Source organism: Rhamphochromis sp. 'chilingali' (assembly GCF_963969265.1).
Source record: "Rhamphochromis sp. 'chilingali' genome assembly, chromosome: 18".
Classification (NCBI taxonomy): domain Eukaryota; kingdom Metazoa; phylum Chordata; class Actinopteri; order Cichliformes; family Cichlidae; genus Rhamphochromis; species Rhamphochromis sp. 'chilingali'.
Genome location: NC_137945.1, coordinates 35,224,107 through 35,247,416, shown reverse-complemented (window position 1 = coordinate 35,247,416; position 23,310 = coordinate 35,224,107). Strand labels below are relative to the sequence as shown.

Here is a 23,310-nt window from a genome sequence, read left to right as displayed (position 1 = left end):
AGCTGTCTCTCAGTCTGCTGGTACGGGACCGGATGCTGCAGAACCTCCTTCCTGATGGAAGCAGTCTGAACAGTTTATGGCTGGGGTGACTGGAGTCCTTGATGATCCTCCCCGCTTTCCTCAGGCACCGCTTCCTGTAGATGTCTTGGAGGGAGGGAAGCTCACCTCCAATTATCCGTTCAGAGCACCGCACTACTCGCTGGAGAGCTTTGCAGTTGTAGGCGGTGCTGTTGCCATACCAGGTGCTGATGCATCCAGTGAGGATGCTCTCAATGGCACAGTGATAGAAGGTCCTGAGGATGCGGGGGCTCATGCCGAATCTTTTCAGTCTCCTGAGAAAGAAGAGGCGCTGCTGCGCCTTCTTCACTGTTTTGTTTGTGTGTACTGACCACGTAAGATCCTCAGCCAGGTGTACACCAAGGAACCGGAAGCTGCTCACTCTCTCCACAGCAGCGCCGTTGATGGTGATGGGGGTGTGTACTTCTCTGCACCTCCGGAAGTCCACTATCAACTCCTTTGTCTTTGCGACGTTGAGGGTGAGATGGTTGTCTTGACACCAGTGGGTCAGGGCGCTGACCTCCTCCCTGTAAGCCGTCTCATCACCGTTGGTGATAAGACCCACCACTGTAGTGTCGTCCGCAAACTTCACAATGATGTTGGAGCTGTTAGTGGCTGTGCAGTCGTAGGTGTAGAGTGAGTACAGGAGAGGGCTCAGTACACACCCCTGTGGAGCACCAGTGTTCAGTGTGACGGGGGATGAGGTGATGCTGCCCAGTCTGACCACTTGGCGTCTGTCAGACAGGAAGCTAAGGATCCAGCTGCAGAGGGAGCTGCTCAGTCCTAGATCCTGCAGTTTCCTGTCCAGCTTCGAGGGAACGATGGTATTGAATGCTGAGCTGTAATCTACAAACAGCATCCTCACATACGTGTCTCTCTTCTCCAGGTGTGACAGGGCAGTGTGTAGTGTCAGGGCTATGGCATCATCAGTGGACCTGTTGTGGCGGTATGCGAACTGTAGAGGGTCCAGTGAGTCGGGTAGTGCAGAGCAGATGAAGTCCCTGACCAGCTTCTCGAAGCATTTGCTTACGATGGGGGTCAGGGCTACAGGTCGCCAGTCGTTCAATGAGGAGATGGTGGAGGATTTGGGTACAGGGACGACGGTGGCCATTTTGAAGCAGGCTGGGACTACAGACAGAGAGAGGGAAAGGTTGAAGATGTGCGTGAACACTCCAGCCAGCTGAGCCGCGCATGACTTGAGGACGCGGCCGGGAATCCCGTCCAGACCAGTAGCTTTGCGTGCGTTCACCTTCCTGAAGCACCTCCGCACATCCTCCTCAGACACAGTGTGCGCACTGATGTCATCCGCGGTGCGCACACTGTCCGGTCTCATGGTGTTCGCTGTGTCGAATCTAGCGTAGAATACGTTTAGATCCTCACACAGAGAGGCCGTGGTCTGCGGTGTGCTGGTTTTCCCTCTAAAGTCTGTGATCGTGTTTAGTCCCTGCCACATACTCCGAGGGTTGTTAAACTGTTGCTCCACCCTGTCCCTGTACTCACGTTTGGCTGCTTTGATCGTCTTCCGGAGTTGGTAATGTGCGTGTTTGTAGTCCGATGTGTTCGCGGAGGCAAAGGCGGTGTTCCGTGCCGTCAGTGCCGCGCGAACATCTCCGTTAATCCAGGGTTTTTGATTTGGGAAGGATTTAACTGTTCTGGATGGGACGACATCTTCCACGCATTTCCTGATAAATCCACAGACTGAGTCTGTGTACTCGTCGATGTCTTTAGCAGCCACGTGAAACATTTCCCAGTCCGCGTGATCAAAACAGTCCCGCAGCGCAGACTCCGATTGGTCCGTCCAACAGTGCACCGCCCTCCGGGTTGGAGCTTCCTGTTTCAGCTTCTGCCTGTAGGCGGGCAGGAGCAGGATGGAGCAGTGATCTGATTGGCCGAATGGGGCGCGGGGGAGGGCTTTGTACGCATCCCGGAAAGAGGTGTAACAGTGGTCGAGTAGCCGGTTTCCACGTGTGTTGAAAAGGATGTGTTGGTGGAGTTTGGGTGAGACTTTCTTCAGGTTTCCCTTATTAAAGTCCCCGGCTGTGATAAACGCTGCCTCTGGGTGTGCGGTTTCCTCGCTGCTGATCGCGCTGTACAGTTCCCTGAGTGCACGGTCAGTGTCGGCTTGTGGGGGTATGTAAACAGCCGTAATAATCACTGCTGTAAATTCCCTCGGTAGCCAGAATGGCCGGCACTTAATCATCAGGTACTCCAGGTCCGGTGAGCAGAAGGATTTGACCGGGTGCACGTTCGCATAATCACACCAGCTGTTGTTGATCATGAAACACACACCACCGCCTCTGCTTTTCCCAGTAAGATCCTGTGACCTGTCCGCGCGGTGCACGGAGAACCCCGGTAGTTGTATTGCGGAGTCCGGTACCTTGTCCGATAGCCAGGTTTCTGTGAGGCAGATCACGCAGCAGTCCCGCATCTCTTGCTGGAATGAGATCCGTGCCCGAAGCTCGCACAGCTTGTTCTCCAGAGACTGCACATTAGCCAGTAATAAACTGGGTAACGGTGGTCTGTAAGTGCGCCGTCTCAGTCGAACCAGAACGCCAGATCTTCTCCCTCTGCGTCGGCGTTTGCGGCCTCCAGGGCCAGAGAACAAAGGCGTCTCAGGTGAGATGAATGGGGGGTCTGCAAACGGAGCGTCCGTGTTGCAAAACTTGAACTCCGGAAAGTTATAAGAAAGACCGTCTTTTATGTCCAGTAAGGTTTGTCGGTCGTACACAAGGAGACAAGTGCTGCTCGTGAAAAAATAAAGGAAAAGTAAAATTAAACACAGAAGAAAGCCGTTGCTTGGGGGAGCTCGCGACGAGGCTGCCATACTCGGCGCCATCTTGTCTTATTGTCTTGTCTTGCAACGCAAGCATTTGCAGCACCGCAAAACGTTCATTCTTCGGTTCCAATAAATTCTTGCTCTTTCTTTGGCCCCCAAAATGTTATGTACAAAACGTGTACAATGCCGGTCCGTACAAAGACAGACTTGATGAAAAGTCAAAGAAAAGATACGAGGAAAAAAATCAAAGGAGTGAAAGTGTTAGATCCTTACGAGCACACAGAGGGACAAAAGACGTTAGCGTGCTGCCTTAACTTTCACCACGCTCATATTTATAATTATACGGTTCTTGGAGTGAGTGCATACACTCATGAAGTTTAGTAACTTCCGGTCACTGCAACAAGCCCAGGTACAGTTTACCGACGGATGGGTGCAGGACCTTGAAATGCACCGTGTAGAAAGTAAAGACCATCGTACGTATCATAAGTTTACCAGTCTCACAAATCGTCTTCATAAATACACATTCGTTAACCGTTTATTAATATAACATTTGAGCTCAATGGTAATTAATTAGTAGTGGAAATAATTTCTGGTAGCATCACAGAAATGTAGCAGTGACAATAATATTGTATGCTGTAATCGTACTGGACAATTAGTGATACAAAACAACTGTTTTATCCTGTGAATAAAAGTATATGTTTTTGTCAATGTACCATAATAACAGAAGCGAAACGCAATATTGTGTCAGGACAATTCACTACTTATGCACAATAAATAAAGGAGCATAGCGCGACAATTTCTGTTCAGCGCCAGACTTGCTTGTAACCTATATCACCAATTATGTTAAGAAAAATGACACATTAACTACAACAGCAGACTGACCTTCGTGTAAATGCTTGGAGCAGACTAACCTGTGAGCTGGAGGGTTCTGGGACGTTATATTTGGTCTTTGAATGGCTGCAATCCAGTCGCGTCTTTGTTACTTCGGAAACATGGCTCGAACAATTTCTCTTCAACGACGTAATCTGATAACAACCGATCTCTTTACCCGTCGGCTTCCCGTGGCTGTCATGTGACTGGCTATTGCAGTTAATAATACAACAGCTTGTTGCCATTTTTGTGTTTCTTTTTATCGCTGTGTAACTGATTTCAATTGAAAGCCTGCGTGCGCTAGTACCTCTTGCCACGAGTTCCCAGAATCCTTTGCGGTTTTACCCCTGAGTGACGTCACATTTTCAATCTCTATGTAGAACAACAGTCTGTGATCTGCCCTCAGTTTGATTGGCTCCAAAGCTGAACTGTGTCCCTGGTTATTGGTGCGAAATCACAGCTTCTAAACGCCACTGGTAGGAGTTGGTTGGGTGAAACAAAAACTACTATTCCTACAACTACATGTCCACATTCTTATTTTGAGATTATTTTAAGAGGGTAACACCATTCACCTCGCATGTGATAGATACCCAGGAGGAAGAGAAACACAACCCAGTGTGTCTGGGCTGCATTACTGCATTTGTTACAGTTACTGTGATCATTTTTGGAAAACAATGATAAAGTGCATCCAGTGTATCAGACAGTAGAAAATGTCTTTGTGTATGGTACAAAGAAACAGTTTTGTGTGGTCAGACATGCAGGGTTTGAGAGGGTTGTACTGTGTTCTTCCCATGATGTATTGTCACCATCATCAACATCGTTAATGATTTTCCACTCCGTGATTGTCTGCTTCCCGTCAGGAGCTCTGAACCCTCTGAGTGCGGCGGCAGCTGCTGCTGCTGCAGCGGGCAGGGTGGCCCTCGCTGGGCAGACAGGCTCCAGTGGGGTCCTGCTGGTTAGCAACCTCAATGAAGAGGTTAGTAATACTGACACCAGTAACACCAGTAAAATGGAAAGTCTACAATTAAAACTCCACCGCTCCTACACACCACCTCCATTCATCTGTTCCTGTTTTTTCTGTTGCTCGCTGTGGGTCAGTTTTTCTATTTCCAGATTTGTTTTCTTGTGCTTGTCATTAAAGATGTGTATAAAAAAACTCATGTTTGACACTTGAATCTGTTAATCTTGATAATTTACTTTGCTTTTGTGTGAGACACACACAGACTGAACACACAGTTTGCTTTTCATGAACTTTCTAGTCTTAGAACTGCAGGAAAAACAAGGCTTCCTTTATGTAAGCTGTAGTTTCCCAAAGGTTCCTTTGATTGTATAATATTTGTTCGCATTCAGATAGCCTGTTGCCTATATGTGTTACCTCCTAACCAGCGTGTGTAGACATCATTTTCATTGTAATCACTGAGCTGTGTGGAGCAGTTGATGTTCTACATCTGGGCTCCTGTTGTAGGTCTAGTTTTATAAAATACTTTTCCTATGAACATTTCTTTACTGTAATTTTGTGTTGTTCTTAAAAGCAAGAACTTATTCTTCCCCCCTGTTTTTCCTTTTTTGGTCCACTTGGTGACTGCAGGATTTGACGTTTATTTCATAGGCACCCGAACCCTCTCCCCTCTTTCCTGTTCTGATAATCAAACCTTCCCTTTTCTTGTCAAACTGCATCTAACTCTGCTAACTGTCTGTCTTCTCTTTTTCTCTCTAAGCTCTCCTCACCTCTCCTCAGCTCATATGAAAGCTCATATGAAATCATTCTGTGGTCTCCTAACTGTGTCTAAGCCCTGGGAACAAACACCTGCTGCTTGCTCTTTTATCCCTTTTCTTCTGTTTTTGGTTTGTGTGTTTAAACTGATTTGGCATCTGACTTGTCTGCTCTGCTCATCTCTGTGAATGGTTGTGTTATTCTGCCTTTGGACAGTATCTACACCACTTAAAGCCCTGATGCTAAGATACTGTGCTCATGCTTTCTTTTAGCTTTGTGGATTTGTGTGAATGCCATGTTATACTGAAGTGGCCTTCACATCAACTCTTGCATGCAAGATTTTGTTGCCTTTTATACTGCATGCTATCTAATCTCCTTGTGAACTCGTGTCACACCATTGCTGAAAGACATTCAGTTTTCTCACAGCTGCTGCATGTTCTATTTGTCCCATTGTTGTGAATGAGTTTGAATATTATTATGATTTGAGATGAATGTACCTTTATCCCATGCTTGTCTAGGATGAAAGCCAGTTTTTTTTTTTAACTTTGCTCTATTTTCTCCAAAGACAACATTGATCCAAGCCATTATCTCTGACCAAACTACTTGCATTATTCCAGTGTACTGACCTGTATTTTATTTTTTTTGTCCCTCCCCATTCCTCATTTTTTAAATTTCCTTACCCAAATTTGCATTTGCCTCCCTGATTTCTCTCTCTCTCTCGCTCTCTCTCTCTCCCTCTCGCTCTCTCTCTCGCTCTCCCCCCCCCCCCCCCCCCCCTCTCTCTCTCTCTACCCTGCTCCACCTTCACTCCGTGTGCTGGTGGGGATTTTATAAATTTATAACCTTCAATCACCCTTTCTTCCTCCCATATTAACCAACCCTTCTTCCCCTCCATGACCCCTCATCCACCGCTTGCTCCCCTCCTCCATGACCCACCACCTCCATCACTCTCCGGGGAAAAACAAAAACCACCATTCCTCCTACCTACCTCCGTTCTGGATCGATCTGTCCATCTCTACCTCCGCTCCGCTCCGACTCTTCTACCTCTCTACCTGTCTCACGCTGCTTGTTGCTCTTCTCTCCCTCTAAAGATGGTTACGCCCCAAAGTCTGTTTACCCTCTTCGGTATGTTATCGTTAGCTCTCTCTCTCTTCTTTCTTTAGCTCTACTTTTCTTTCTTGTATCTACTCTTTCTATTCTACTTTCATTCTGACTTTTTGTTGTTGTTGTTACTATTATTATTGTTGTTGTTATTATTATTATTATTATTATTATTATTATTATTATCATAGTTATTATTAATATTGTCATTGTTAGCATTACAAGCTTCTCTATATTTGTTTGCTGATTGTAGATTTGGTCATTTTGAATCCTCATTGACCGCCTGTTAATTGGTTTGGGTTATGTCATGTCATTACTTTGCCCTAAAATTTACTACTTAGTAAGAAGTTAATGCATGTCTAAGCCATTGGTTTTTGCATGCTGTTTTTATTTTTAGCCATCTCACATAGCTTGATAACGTTTCTGCTTAGAGGGTGCTTCTTCTTTATCCTTTATCTGTTTTTTCACACACTTTCATACACCTCACACTCTACAGTCTAAAATAAACCTGTGTTTCTATGCTGTCGTCTCTGCTGTACCTTGTTTTTAAATATCCTTGTCTCCTGTGAAACCTTGAGATTTTTCTAACTGCCTGCTTTTTTTCGTCCCAACCTCTTCTCCTATTGCTGGCTTCTGGGTCTGTCACAGGAGTGTATGGTGATGTCCAGAGGGTGAAAATTCTTTACAACAAGAAGGACAGTGCTCTCATACAGATGTCTGAGTCCAATCAGGCCCAGCTAGGTAAGTGGATATCTCTGTTATATGGATGTCTGACTGGTCTGTAGTGCAAGTCCCATAGTATGCTGTGTAATAAATATTTTGGTCCTGTGTTGATCATTACACTTTTCTTAAATATAATGCAGCACAGTCATTACTTGCCAGAGAAAGTAATTCTGTTACTTTTTTACTCAGTAAAATGAGCTGAAACGCAGGCTTGTATAATTGGCAGCTAACAATATAAACATTAGAATACAGTCCCACACACCAGCACAAATGCATATCGTGAGGACACATACACACTGTCTTTTAGTTTTTACATAAGAACTCAAAGCAAAGATGGCAACCAGTGATGTCACTGTAGAAATGGTAAATGTCTGTATTTATAATGAGGCGATCGTGGCTCAAGAGTTGGGAGTTCGCCTTGTAATCAGAAGGTTCGAGCCCCGGCTTGGACAGTCTCGGTCGTTGTGTCCTTGGGCAAGACACTTCACCCGTTGCCTACTGGTAGTGGTCAGAGGGCCCGGTGGCGCCAGTGTCCGGCAGCCTCGCCTCTGTCAGTGCGCCCCAGGGTGGCTGCGGCTACAATGTAGCTGCCATCACCAGTGTGTGAATGTGTGTGTGAATGGGTGGATGACTGGATATGTAAAGCGCTATACAAATACAGGCCATTTACCATATATAGCGCTTTACTAGTCCCTAAGGACCAGTGTGTTACTAGTCCCTAAGGACTAGTAAAGCGCTTTACATATCCAGTCATCCACCCATTCACACACACCAGTAGGCAACGGGTGAAGTGTCTTGCCCAAGGACACAACGGCCGAGACTGTCCAAGCCGGGGCTCGAACCGGCAACCTTCCGATTAAAAGATGAACTCCCAACTCTTGAGCCACGATCGCCCGATAGAAACACACGTATAGGTAGAAATAGAGGCTACAGTGCTCAAGCCTGACTTCCTCATCCTTTTGTTACACATGGTTCTGGGTCAGCATGCACTCAGCTTTTTCATTGGCTAGCTCTGTGTCTGCATGTTTTCTGCAGGTACTTGCGCCCCAGTACCAGGGTGGCTGTGGCTACATTGTAGCTTGCCATCACCAGTGTGTGAATGTGTGTGTGAATGGGTGGATGACAGGTTGTGTAAAGCGCTTTGGGGTCCTTAGGGACTAGAAAAGCGCTATACAAATACAGGCCATTTACAGGCCATTTACTTTAAAAGAGATGAAGTTAGCATTGTAACATGGTTATTTGTCCTGGATGCAGTTTGCAATTTACCAGCAAACTGTTATCCATTTATGCAAAAACAAAATAAAATAAAAAAAATAAAGAGTCCTTCTGTGTGTCATCATACAGGACACTTAAGCCCCTTTTCAATTAGTACCTATTCAGGTTGGCTCGTCACAGTTTTCAGGGTTTGCCATTAGGTCATAGTACCAGGTAACAGGTCCTTTTTTTAGCACCTACTTGGCCATGGTTCCAAATGATCCCAAAATGTGACGTCAACAGACTGCATGCCACCAGTTGGCTAGTCAGTGGCGTCACGAGAGTGTCTCATTCATGAAAATCAAAACCGCCGTTTTTAAAACCTGGCAACAAAGGAAATGGCTAGAAAAAACAATGCCATGGTCCACAGACTGAGCAGCAGGCATATCGTCGCCTCGATGTCCACTTTGTAGCGTGCGCGTCACATACTAATTACGTCATGGGACGCTCAGCTGTGTTGCTATAACGATGGACACGCGCAGTTCTTCCATTTCTAAGACTTCCTGTTGCCAACAAATCTGTGAGAAGGCAAGGTAAGGAAGACAGAGCCCCTGCAGGACTACAGCCAGGGACATGCTCTGTGATCCACATGGGGTTGACATCAACTGCATCACTGACTACATACATTTCTGTGAAGATACCTAAAGCGCCTTGAGGCGACTGTTGTTGGGATTTGGCGCTGTATAAATAAAATTGAATTGAATTGAATCCCAGCCAGGACTGTATGCTGTTTTTCCAACAATAAGTCCTGGATCAACATTGACAAGAAGGCCCTGCTGAATGAGTTGAATGTGGGGCTAATAAGGTGTAGATGCATACAGACCAAAGTCCATCTGAATAACACCAAAGAGGTGTGGAGAGATGCAGCTGATGCCCTCAATCAGATAAATTGGCAGTAGCCTGCACACAGCACGAACAATGAACTGACTCTCTATCTTAACAGGGTCAGTACTGGGTCCCCTGCTGCCAGTCCTCATACCGGACTGTGATAGTAGGGATGGGTATTGTTTAGGTTTTATCCGATACCGGTGCCAAACTGGTACTTTTGAAACGGTGCCGGTGCTTAAAGAATGGAGAACACAAACTTTGTCCATAAACCTCTTAGCAGTCTCTTTTTTTTCTGCAAAATGATAACCAAGTTAGCCTTTTCTGTTGATACAACATACCTCCTTTGGTTGGAACCGGTGCTTAAACAATGGAAAACACAAACTTTGTCCTAAAACCTCTCATGTTTAGCTGTGTTTGGTTTTTTTTTTTTTGTAAAAGGATAACAATGTTAGCCTTTTCTGCAGCTATCACCTTAAAGCACTTGTTGCAGGCTGCTGAGTTTGCATCTCTTGCTGTGTACAGCCAGACTTTTGACTGCTTTGACCATTTTTAATCTGTAGCTCTGCTCTAAAAGAACATACGTACCGTACCGCCTACTATCCTTGGAAAGGTAAAATGATTGGCTAGAATCCAAAGTGTATGACATCTCAAGAAAAAAAAAAAAGCACTGAAATGTGCGCTGCTTTTCGGTCTGGTTACTACCGGTTATGTCAGAACCGGTGCCATAATGGCACCAGATACCGCTACCCATCCCTAGTGATTGGTGTCCAGCTAAGAGCGTAAGTGTAGGGACTACACCAAAGCAAAGCTATAGACCCTGGTCGCATCAGGTCTGAATGACTTCAGACCAGTTACCTTGACGTTAACATGTCATCAAGGTGCTGGAGAGACTGGTTCTTGCCCGACTTAGCTTCCAGGTGAAACATGCTATCAACACTCTTCGGTTCACTTACCAGCCTCTTGTGGGGGTGGATGATGCTGTTATCTGCCTGTTGCAACATGCTCGCTTTCACATGCGTGGAACTGGTAGCATTGTGAGAATCATATTACTTGTCTTTCCAAGGAAAAACAATTCAAGTGAGAAGTTGCTCGGGGTGGGTATCACCACTTCTCCTGTCTCCTGGATTGCCGACCACGTCTTTAAGGTTGGGCAGGAGTGGTGAGGAACTATGTGGAGAAGTCTGGAAGAAGAGCAAGCATCTTTTATTGTTATTATATGTTCACACATAACGAAGTTTTGTTTTGGTACCTCGGCACACATCAGACACAAGTTGTTGTTTTTTTTGTGTGTTTGTTTTTTAAAAAATACGTGTTTACAGAAACCTATTCCAATTACAGTTATATAACCGATATGGACAATGTGTAGACTTTCAGCTTCCATTTGAGGGTATCCACATTGAAATTGGGTGAAGGGTTTAAGAGTTTTTGCTCCTTAACACGTGCCAAAAGTAATTAGCTAATTGACTCAAAGTCGATTCCATGGCCAGGTGTGGGCAATTCCTTCATTATGTCATTGTCAGTTTAGCAAATAAAAGGCATGGAGTTGATTTGAGGTGCACTATAAAACAGTTGAATGGACACTATCTATGTGTGCAGGAAGTCACAAATAGAATTTAGATGTATTTCACAGATCTGGGGGAAAAGCTCTCCCTCAGTCTGGTGGTGCATGTTTGTATGTTTCTATACTGCTTACCAGATGGAAGCATTTTAAACAGTCCATTGCCAGGGTGGGTGGGGTCTGCAGTGATACGTCAGTGCCGGAGATGGCAGTAGGATCAATAAAGTAATCCGCAAAGCTGGAAGCATCATAAATCAGAACTTGGAGGCATTTGAGTCATTGAGAGACGGGACTGTGCTCCACCATGGATAACCCATCGCACCTGCTCTACTCCACACTTCTAAGGCAGATTTATAGTCTACATTTTATTTATTAAATGCAACTTACACTTCTCTCTTACACAACGCCAGTCTTACATTTACTTTTTTTTAACCAACTTTTACTTTACTATTTAAACCATTTTTACTTTTCATTGTTTTTTGTCACTGTTGTATACTGCAGGAATTATATCTCATAATATAAGGCCCTTATTGGACACCTGTGACACTCTTATTTTAACTGTGTTGTTTATTGTTGTGTATTGTAGACTCTACTATTTTTACTTTATCATGCTGTTGTGACACAAAAAAATTCCCTTATGGGCTCAATAAAGTATCCATCTATTTAACATAACAAAATCCTTTTAGTGCTTTGTTCGAGATCGAATGCATTCCCCTCTCGCCCCTTTAGGCGGTCTTTATCCTCCAAGCTCTGGTCCTCTACCAGAGGCCTGGGAGCTTGAGGGTCCTGCGCAGTATCTTAGCTGTTCCTAGGACTGCACTCTTCTGGACAGAGATCTCCGATGTTGTTCCTGGGATCTGCTGGAGCCACTCGCCTAATTTGGAAGTCACTGCAATAAGTGCTCTGATTACCACTGGGGCCACTGCTACCTTCACCCTCCACATCTTCTTGAGCTCTTCTCTGAGCACTTGGTAATTTTCCAGCTTGGTTAGCCACCACCATTTTGTCTGTCTGTATCTGGAAGTCCCACAGGATCTTAGCTCGGCCATTCTCCACCATTCTTGGGGGCGTCTCCCATTTTGACCTTGGGACTTCCAGGCCATACATGGCACAGATGTTCCTGTATGCTATGCTGGCCACTTGGTTATGGCGTTCAATGTATGCCCTGCCTGCTAGCTTCTTACACCCTGCACTTCTGTGCTGGATTGTCTCAGGGGCATCTTTACACAGCCTGCACCTGGGGTCTTGCCTGGTGTGATAGACCCCAGCCGCTATGGATCTTGTGCTCAGAGCTTGTTCCTGTGCTGCTATGATTAGTGCCTCTGTGCTGTTTATTCATAAGGTTAGTTAGTAGAGTTGCCAACCGTCCCGTAAAAAACGGAATCGTCACGTATTCAGAGAAAATATTACGTTTTGTATTGAGCTGAAAAGGAACACAGTTTGTCCCGTACTTCAGCTAGAATAGAAAAAGACACAAAGCTGGAGTTATTCTGTGTATTTACGCTGCATAACTGGCTCTTCTTCTCTCATTCTCTCTCCTGTTTCTACTTCAATCATGAAACTGATCAATGATCAGCTGATCGGCTTTTCTCTCGTGTTTATTTATCGCCCACTTTGCGCCAGAAAGAAGAAACCAGCGCATGTCGCGTTAAACAACAGCAGCACGTTTAAGCTTGATCAGCTGTTGTTAGAATTTATTTAATATTAATTTCTAGTATCAGCTGATGTTTGCTGGAGCCACAGCTGTAAAAAAGCTGCTGGTCATGATATGGTTTGGTTATCTGGTGAGAGGGAAACATGAAGATGAAACCAGGAGATGTCCTTACTGGATCATCAGAGCTGAACAGGTGATGGAGAAACAGGTTTACCTTTTAGGTGACATGAGTGAGTTGAAGGGAAGTTATGAACTGTTTCTGAGAGACAAATAACACCAGGATCCTTTTCTAAGTAGCTGACAGCTGGTAACTGTGCAGGGGCGGATCTTGCAAAGTTTTGCCAGGGGCCAGGTAGGGCATTAACAGGGAGAGGGGGGCACAAAGAAATACTTTTCTTTGTTATTCTCACTTAAAATGTCTCACTTTTATTAAATAATTATCTGAATCTTACAACCAAAGTTTTTATCAGATGTAAAATGTATAGAAATCATACATATACCAACAAGACTGTACATCACTGTCACAACAGCGTTTGTTTTCATTCAAAGGCTTTATGGCTTTTCCTATAATACTTGGTGGGCCAGTCTCTAGTCAAAATGCCCAGGCTGATTTTTTTGTCCCAGCACAGCCCTGGGCACGTCACGCAGTGAGTTAATCTGAGCAGGTGCATTAAAAAAATAAAAGGCCGGGCCAGCGGTGCATATCACAAATTAGCTCGCATAGACACATTAGTTGTGCTGCTTCTTAATGACGGTAACCCCAACTACCAGATTCAACTTGTAATTGGCTAAAAATAACTTAGCCAACTGGTGAGAGGGACGTTGCTAGCTGGCAGTTTTTTCAAGCGATGTTGAAATTTCCACATTCCAACACTTCAAATGCTTCAGGAGCTGTCTGCTCAGCGCTGCATCGGCACCATGGAAATATACAGATACATCCGTAGACTCGAGACAGAATTCACAGGCGTATGGACCAATGTTTTCTTTTCTGATCAAACCAGAAAGCTTTAATGAGCAGCTGGGTTTGTCTTGCCTTAATTTCCTGGACACAGAGGACATCGAAATGCAGCTGATTGAACTGAAAAGCTCGACTCTATGGGAGTCTTTGCAGAACTACGAATGCAGCTGGAATCCACAGCTGTGTGCGTTCATGGAGCTTGCATTTTCAATTCAATTTTATTTATATAGCGCCAAATCACAACAAAAGTCGCCTCAAGGCGCTTCATAGGTAAAGAGAAAAACCCAACAATCATATGACCCCCTATGAGCAAGCAGTTTGGCGACAGTGGGAAGGAAAAACTCCCTTTTAACAGGAAGAAAGCTCCAGCAGAACCAGACTCAGGGAGGGGCGGGGCCATCTGCTGCGACTGGTTGGGGTGAGAGACGGAAGACAGGATAAAGACATGCTGTGGAAGAGAGACAGAGGTTAATAACAGATATGATTCAATGCAGAGAGGTCTGTTAACACATACTGAGTGAGAAAGGTGACTGGAAAGGAAAAACTCAATGCATCATGGGAATCCCCCGGCAGCCTACGTCTATTGCAGCATACCTAAGGGAGGATTCAGGGTCACTTGGTCCAGCCCTAACTATATGCTAAAAAAAAAATCAACTGGCATGGTGTCCAATTGTGTGCCAAAATTGGACATTTTTGTACAACGTCTGGATATTCATGTATTGACAGGGCTGTAGTTTTTCATTGTTTCACTTTAGAAACATAAATCTTTGCACAGATGATGTTTATATGTTGGTTACTGAATTTCTGGAACCAAATGTGATCTGAGGCATATTTTTCAATGGGTTATATGCTAAAAATTAAAAAGAAATAATTAGGTGAGGATAAAATCTACTTACTTTTTCTGTGTTCCAGTCTCAGTAACTTTGACACAGTAATATCTGCTTCAATATTTACACCACTGATGAAATTTCCCAAGTGTTAGCTTTATTTTGATACCAATATTGTAAGGACAGAGTTTGTAACTGCAGAGAAATAATAAATTAAATTTGGGCGTTACATTTTCGAGCAGGAAGCTCAGAAACTCCCTTGGGGCTTAAGAGGTTAAGATAAGATGGGGCCTGATTATTTAGGACCTTGTATGCGAGGAGCAGGATTTTGAATTCAATTCTGGATTTAACAGGAAGCCAATGAAGGGAAGCCAATACAGGAGAAATCTGCTCTCTTTCTAGTCCCTGTCAGGACTCTTGCTGCAGCATTTTGGATTAACTGAAGGCTTTTCAGGGAGTTTTTAGGACTTCCTGATAATAATGAATTACAGTCGTCCAGCCTGGAAGTAATAAATGCATGAACTAGTTTTTCAGCGTCACTCTGAGACAGGATATTTCTAATTTTAGAGATGTTGCACAAATGGAAGAACGCAGTCTTACATATTTGTTTAATATGTGCGTTGAAGGACATGTCCTGGTCAAAAATGACTCCAAGGTTCCTCACAGCGTTACTGGAGGCCAAGGTAATGCCATCCAGAGTAAGAATCTGGTTAGATACCATATTTCTAAGATTTTCAGGGCCGAGTACAATAACTTCAGTTTGATCTGAATTAAGAAGCAGAAAGTTAGCGGCCATCCAGGTCTTTATGTCTTTAAGACATTCCTGCAGTTTAACTAATTGGTGTGTGTTACCTGGCTTCATGGATAGAAAGAGCTGGGTGTCATCTGCATAGCAGTGAAAATGTATGCTAGTGTAAACAGAATTGGTCCTAGCACTGAACCCTGTGGAACACCATGACTGACCTTAATGTGTGAAGAGGGCTCTCCATTTACATGTACCAATTGGAATCTATTAGATAGATATGATACAAACCTGCTGGGTCTATAGATGGCTTTTTGAGTAAAGGTTTAACTACAGCCACCTTAAAAGCCTGTGGTACATAGCCGATTAGAGATGGGTTGATCATATTTAAGATGGAAGAATTAATTAATGGCAGTAGCTGGTATTTTGCGCCTCTGGTATTCTTTCCAAATCCTTTCTGTGCCATATACTGACCCATGTACCTGTTCATCTTAGCCGCTATGATGCCTGACACAGGCTTACATGTGGTACTCAGGCAGATTATTGGTTGTTAGATGGAAGGGACCGGTCCCTTCTGGGGGTCCGTGGGGATCAGGACTGTCTGGCCTTCGATTAGCCATTCCATGTGTCTCTAATCAACTAGCAGCTCGTTCACTTGTACTGCCACACACTCAGGGAGTAAGTAAAATTTTATTTATATAACACATTTCTAGATAAAAGATCACAAATGGTAAATGGCCTGTATTTATATAGCGCCTTACTAGTCCCTAAGGACCCCAAAGCGCTTTACATATCCAGTCATCCACCCAGTCACACACACATTCACACACTGGTGATGGCAAGCTACATTGTAGCCACAGCCACCCTGGGGCGCACTGACAGAGGCGAGGCTGCCGGACACTGGCGCCACCGGGCCCTCTGACCACCACCAGTAGGCAACGGGTGAAGTGTCTTGCCCAAGTACACAACGACCGAGACTGTCCAAGCCGGGGCTCGAACCGGCAACCTTCCGATTACAAGGCGATCTCCCAACTCTTGAGCCACGATCGCCCCAAAGTGCTTCACAAGGTATAAAACAAAAAGAGACAAAAGTTAACAAAATGCACTTCTAAAAAGATGTGTTTTTAGTTGTTTTTTTAAAAGTGACCACTGAGTCTGCAGATCTTGAGAGGAAGAGAGTTCCACAGTCTGCCGGCCACAGTGGCAAAAGCTCCATCACCCTTGGTTTTCAGCCTTGTATGCTGTAAATAACAAGTAGGCCCTGATCACAAGACCTCAGGGACCTACTAGGGACATAGGGCTGTAAAAGTTCAATGATGTAGGCTGGTGCTTGTCCTTGAAGAGCTATAAATGTCAGAACCAGTATCTTAAAATGGACTCTGAATTCAACAGGGAGCCAGTGCATCTGTATAAGCAACGGTGTCACATGGGAGTACTTAGATGTTTTTGTCAGAAGCCTTGCTGCAGCACAGTCACCTTTTCCGCCAGTAGACTTGAGCCATGTCAGAGCCTGGTGCTGTCCAACTCTTCATACTGGAGGCCATTTCTTGGATGTCTGCCGCTGTTCAGGGAGGTCGCAGATGCCAACAGACTTAATAAACTGATCCGTAAGGCCAGCAATGTTGTGGGGATGGAGCTGGACTCCCTCAAGGTGGTGTCGGAGAGGCGGATGCTGTCCAAGATAAAGACAATGTTGGATAACACCTCCCACCCACTCCATGACATGTTGGTCAGTCACAGGAGCTCGTTCAGTGAGAGACTGAGATTACCGAAAAGCACCACTGAACGACACAGGAAATCATTCCTGCCTGTGGCCATCTCCCTGTACAACGCATCCACTTAACACACTGTTTGCTGCTACAACTACACATGTTTCTTTTCCAAATATTTATTTATAAGTGACTTATGTATGTATGTATGTATATATATGTATATATTGTACTATTCTTAGTTAGCGTATTGTCTGTCTTGTCTTAATGTTGGTTTAAAATGGAGCACTGTAACAAAAAATAATTTCCCCCAGTGATCAATAAAGTATTCTGATTCTGATTCTGATTGCTGTAGTCTGCCCTCAGATCCACTAGCCACTGAGCATTGGCGTTATGGGTTGCGTCCTTCTCCCATATGCTCTTACAATATTGTTCCGTCTCCAGCCTTGGTGGTACTGTTCTCATATTGTTCCCCTGTTACTGGGAGTACACCTTGGATGGTTCTGTTGGCAGCTTCCAAGGCCTCAGATATGGACAGCTTGCTGTACTCCTTAAGCACCTTTTTTTATTGCACCTTTCTGCCACTCCGATAGTTGGCTAACCTCCCGCTGTGCTACCTTGATCTTTACTTCTAGTCTCCTTCTCCATGGAGGGTACTGCTCCTTGTGGCTGTTCAACTTGTAGCTAAGCATCTCACTGATCACTGCTGCCGTGGTGTAGATCAGCTGGTTAGTCTCGGTTATGGTGGCGGTAGGTATTGTCTGTAGTGCTGCATTCACATCATCTAGTAGATCTTCTGAGGGTACTTCACTTAGTCTTAGGAACTGGATCCAGGTTTCAAGCTTGGCCATGATCCTATTAGGTCAGTTCCTCTTACACTCAATGATCCTTCTTCCATTGCACTTGGGGTTTGGTACCCAATCTCAGTTGGGGGTGATGATGACTCCCCCTGACCTGTCATCCTGGCTCCCCCTTGCCATCCTCTAGCCATGAGAGTAGTCCCTTCTTCCAAATATTGGAACACTGAGGTACTAGTTGATTTGCCATCAATGTGGATGCTGGGTATCGACGATTCCATAGTTCCGCCATCCTGTTCCTATAACCCCTTCCGCTGGGGTTACTTACATAGTAGCATTCCAACAGTGCCCTATTTTTTTTTCTCTTGCCCACCGATGCCGTTCCAGTAGCCCACTTCCATTCATGGTGCCCTGGTTCCTCAACACCTGACCCTGCTGTCCTTGTCCGGGCGACGTCCGAGCTGGTATGATGGCTTCATATTTATCTCTCTCGCTCATCCCCCACATTCAGACACTTGTACATCATACATGCCAGACATGTTGCTATAAAATAGTCACTTGAATAAACTAAAATACAAAATGAATTACAAAATATTGATAAAAATAATAACAATAACAATAACAACTGTGTGAGAATGATAGATAATTAAAACCTTAAACTAAAACACTACCATGACTGTTGATTGAGATATGTAATGTACATATCTTGATGATCATCTCTTTCGTTTTGGCTACGTTTAGCTAGGGCTGCTCAATTAATCGAATTTTAATCACAATTACGATCTGGGCTTTCAATGATCATTAAAAATGACTGAGCCGATTATTAGCCCCTCCCTCGTGCTTTACTCTCGCGCTGCTCCGTGTGGCAAATCAAGCGCACCTCTCTGCATTTCCAACACGTGTCACAACAATTAAGAAGACCCAAGGGAAGCTCGGAAAGTTAAGCAGAAGTTATTTGGAGAGGAGAGTGACTGCCTATGGTTGAAAAGAGAGGTAAAAAAAAAAACTTCAGTAGTGTGGAAACATTATGGGTTCGTGGAGTCAGACGTGGATCAAGTAGACACAGTGTGTAAACTTTGCTACGGTGTCATAGCTGCGCCACAGAGCAACACTGCAAAGTTCACTAAACATAGATGTTTACATTTTTCATTTATTTTTTATATTGCAAACATTTGCACTGTTATCAGTATTTGCACACTATTTTATATTATTTTTTAAAGTCATTATTCAATACATTGTTATTGTTAACCCTTTAAATGCCTGTAGAACCGGAACTGCGTAAGCTAGCGCAATAATTTGTTTTGCATATGAAACCGGAGGAGTTGCCGTGCCACCAGCACTGTATCGAACGGTTCAATATCGATACGAATATCGTTGCACCCCTAATACATACTATATATATATATATATATATATATATATATATATATATATATATATATATATATACACATACAGACAATATAAACATATTTAAAATTAAAGGAATTTGAAATGTACATTGTGCCTGGGTTTAGAGTGTCTGGAAGAGAGTCCTGTCTCAGTCAATTATAGATGATGTGAGAGGGCAGGTGTGTGTGTTTAGGGGGGTCCTTCACACAGTTGTTCCCAAACCACGATGTCATGTTCTGTGTGAGGATGCTCTCCACAGCGCCTGTATAGAAAATCCTGAGGATCTTTGGAGAGACCCTGAACTTCCTCAGTTGTCGTAGGTGGTACAGGCGCTGCATAGCCTTTTTGGTCTGGACCTGAAGGCTGAGGAGATGTGGACACACATCGCGATAGAATATGGTTAAAACACGCATGCGCAGTGCATTTGTTTTCATATGCACATGGCGGCAACGGAGAATGAGAAGGGGGAAAGCGGATCGTTGAGTGAAACGGATGAACCAGAATTAGTTTGTAAAAATGGTGCAACTTCAGTGATGTGGAACTGGTTTGGTGTTTGTCCGTCAGATACCCACCAAAGCACTTTTTTTTTTTTTGTAGAACATGCAAGCGGGCCGTCGTTATTACTGTATTTGTCGGACTAAGGTGCTCGTAAATCTGGGAGTAATCTGGGTCCTAAACTCCATCAAGTCAAACGAACACTGCGACACACTGAGAGTTAAAAACTGTCTAAATTCTTTCATCTTTAATAAAATGATCAGTGTTGCTGTTTTATCATGTGTAACAATTAAGTTTAACATCCAGGCATCCATGAAAACAGAATTTATTACATTTAACAGACTTAGAAGTTAGCAGGAAGTTAGCTTGCTAGTTTCCACCTAAACATGATATAGCATGTTCTGACTGAGAGATTTCTGAAAAAATTCAAATGTACAGCTCTGCTATCACTTCCAACATAAATGAAGACAAAACTAAACAGCAGTGACGTTTGTAGGGTTACTGAAGTTGGGCTAGCTGGTATATCATGTGCTATGTGATCGCTAGCGACACAGCTATGTTAGCATAACATAAACACAGTGAAGCTGGAGGACGAACACTAACACTTTTCCACTCGATAAAAGTTAACATGAGGGTTCCCGATGGTTAGAGACAAATGCAGTCACATGGCAAGATGCTGTAAACGGACCAAACTTCAGTCAGGAGAACAACTGAGATAATCCATCCACAATACGAGGTTAGTCATTAATATACTGCAACAACATGGGAACAGAGCAGCTGTGATAGAATACAGCATTAATGAATCGATGGTACAGAAGTGGAGGAAGCAAGAAGAATGAGTTTAATAAAGTTTGATTTATCTGACTGCTTTGTTTCGCTTAATGTGCCTTATAATCCCGTGAAGTTTATGGTCCGAAAAATACGTATTTGACTTTTTTATTTGGCACACTGCAGTTTAATGTTGCAAAGCACCTCTTTTTAACTTTAGTGGATATCATACATGGTTATGCTGAGGATGTGTCAGCCCATTTCTACTGGAAATGCCCTTTGGTTAAACATTCAGCAAGGAATTTGCATTTGCACTGTTACATTTTTATATAGCTTTAATGCACATAAAAAACAGCTGCTTGTTTAAGTGAAAATGAATGGATGGGTTTTTTGCGCTAGTAAAGTTGTGGAGTTGTATTTTGTATTTTGTCTCGCATCAATTATATCGTCAGTTATATCGTTATCGCAAATTTTCAAATGTATATCATGATGAATATTTTTGGCCAGATCACCCTGCTCTTGTTGCAAGCAAGGATTGTAGTTCAAACAACGTACTTTGCCCTGATTTTTAGTAAGGTCTCTTGGCTGCAAGTTTTACAGCCAGAATGTTGGATTTGCAAAACAAACAAAACTTCCACTCTCACCTGTCCCCAGACGAGCCGCTGCGTCCATGCACACCGCCATCTTACATTACATCTGAGTGGATGTGTTGAAAGATTTCACTGTGTTAAAATGGCATAGGAATGTAAAAACTTTGGGATCTGTTGATACATAGCATTCATCCAACTGATATTTCTTTTACCCCCACTAAAGCTATGAGCCACCTGAATGGACAAAAGATGTACGGGAAGATCATCCGGGTGACACTGTCCAAGCACCAGACGGTGGCATTGCCTCGGGACGGCCTGGATGATCAAGGTCTGACCAAGGATTTTGCCAACTCCCCACTTCATCGTTTCAAGAAACCAGGTTCCAAGAACTTCCAGAACATCTTTCCACCCTCTGCCACTCTTCACCTTTCCAATATCCCGTAAGTACTGGTATGGTCAGTTGGCATCACACAGAGGACATGCCACCGAAGGATTTCTGAAATACTCCTACTAACTAGCACAGCTGTTAATGCAAGAGATTAACTGTGTTCTTGGTGTGGTGGCTAATGAACAGATCTCATTGTTAACAGTTTATATTAAAACTGCTAAATGATTAGACTTGGAGAAAAGAGCTGATGCTAAAATCATGTATGATTAGAGTCTGTGTCTTTCACTTTGGCAGACAAGATGTGACAGAAGATGACCTGCGGCTGCTCTTCTCCAACACTGGAGGCACTGTGAAAGCATTCAAATTTTTCCAGTATGTACAGCTGTCCTACCTACTGGACAAGTCCAGGCTAACATTTGTTAAAGATTCCCATAAACCTCCATCCTGCCACTTCCATCCATCTAGTTAATCTGTGGCATTTGTCTCTGCTTCGTGTTTTCAAGAGATCGCAAGATGGCTCTGATCCAGATGTCAACAGTGGAGGAAGCCATCCAGGCACTGATCGACCTTCACAACTATAACATGGGAGGCAACCAGCACCTGAGAGTCTCGTTCTCCAAGTCCACCATTTAAGAATGTGACCCACAGGCTCCGGACACTATGACTGTGATGGTTGAACTATTTCAAGCTCCTAGATTGTCTGAACACCAGGGGGACCACATAGATTGAATCAGTTATCTTGATTGTATCATTCCTTGATATCCTTTTATTTTCTTTAAAAAGAACAACATTGGATCTCCCCAGCTCTTTCTGAAGTGTCTCTCCATATTTTTTTGTCAAGCAGAACCTTGAAATGGTTGGTTGTCCCCCTGTACGTTAGTTGGATGTAAATCGGTGAATCATTTTTAAATGAAAAGATACAGTACTCGTGTGCCTTACTCAACTATCTTTTCCTACAGTTGGATATGTTAATTTATCAAACTCCTACCGAGGCACATTAGTATTAATGAGTTGATGAGAATGCAAGATGTTTTCTATTCATCTAGACAGAACAGTCTAGAAGCTGTGCCTCTGACTAGGCATAGCCGTGTTTCTTCTCCAATTTTAGATGACATTTTCCTTTTTAGTTTAGCAGCAGGAGAGCTGAATATTCCTGAGGTAAAATGTTTTTGGTAGCCTATGACATGCAGTTTAACTGGAACGCCTTTATTCCAAAGGGATGTTCAGTGGAAGATTGTTCTAGCACAATCCATGCATAAGAAACTATGACAATGTAGTAAAGTATTTTGTTATGTGATTTTGAAGCCTTCCTTGCTTTTCTTTTCTATAGCAGTGAGGTTTAATAGTTGGTGACAGTGTTCTTTAAAGCATGCATGATGATAGGCTCTCACATAAGTGTTGCATGCTGTGGAAGCAGTAAAAAGATGAGTCCACTGTGATTGCATTGTCATGTGACACTGTACTTGAGAGGGCTACTCAGTTGGACCAAAGTTTCGGTGCCTTTAGTGTTAAATCATATAAACAAAAAAGAGCATTTTAATTGTTGTGTATATGGGGAAGATGTCCACGATTCAAAGTGTTCACTGAATTCTTTTATTTTTAAATCACAAACCTGATTTCATAGGCATTTGTTCTGAACTAATCCTGGTGTATATACATTTTTTTTTTTTTTTTATCGTCAAAGCTATGTTTTTGTTTTTTTAATGTAGTTCAGAATGTAAGGATTTGGACTCAAGCTGGTGCAATTAAAGGATAAAATTTTTTTCTAACAACGGAGGTTCAACTTGGTTTTCTGTTTTTTGAGTTTCCCCTCTCACGGTGTCTCTTATGTGTTCCGCATTACCTCTGTAGCATGTCTAATAAAACTCTTCTGTAGCTCTGCATTCACTTCCTCTGTCTCACTCCTCTATTTTATGTCTGCTCACTTCGGAAACCATCTTCAGTCCTAGGTGGGAGAAGACCAAAATCAAGTTGGAGACACTTGAAAGCAAGCTCTAATAAACCAGATTGAACCCTGTGAAGTTTCTAGATTATAGGACACTTTCTCGATGTGTTTCCCACTCTGCCAGCTTACTCAATCTGTTCCTTTAATATCTCGCTCTTCTCTCC

At 43.6% G+C, this 23,310-nt stretch overlaps 1 protein-coding gene across 7 annotated transcripts in view; it reads left to right on the top strand.

The window, feature by feature from the left end:
• The window catches only part of LOC308386244 (polypyrimidine tract-binding protein 2-like), a 33,467-nt gene extending 10,494 nt beyond the window's left edge, over window positions 1-22,973 (top strand). For 5 of the 7 annotated variants that reach the window (XM_080865658.1, XM_080865657.1, XM_080865660.1 and 2 more), the window contains 6 exons: window positions 4,564-4,679; window positions 6,509-6,542; window positions 7,167-7,259; window positions 21,037-21,253; window positions 21,496-21,573; window positions 21,705-22,973. In XM_080865658.1, coding sequence (XP_080721784.1) covers window positions 4,564-4,679; window positions 6,509-6,542; window positions 7,167-7,259; window positions 21,037-21,253; window positions 21,496-21,573; window positions 21,705-21,834 — 668 coding nt within the window. In that variant the 3' untranslated portion in view covers window positions 21,835-22,973. Of the gene's footprint in view, window positions 1-4,563; window positions 4,680-6,508; window positions 6,543-7,166; window positions 7,260-8,276; window positions 16,131-21,036; window positions 21,254-21,495; window positions 21,574-21,704 lie in introns of those variants that run through there. The other 2 variants (XR_013969752.1, XM_080865662.1) reach the window with 2 other exon arrangements.
• The last annotated feature ends 337 nt before the right edge of the window (window positions 22,974-23,310 follow it).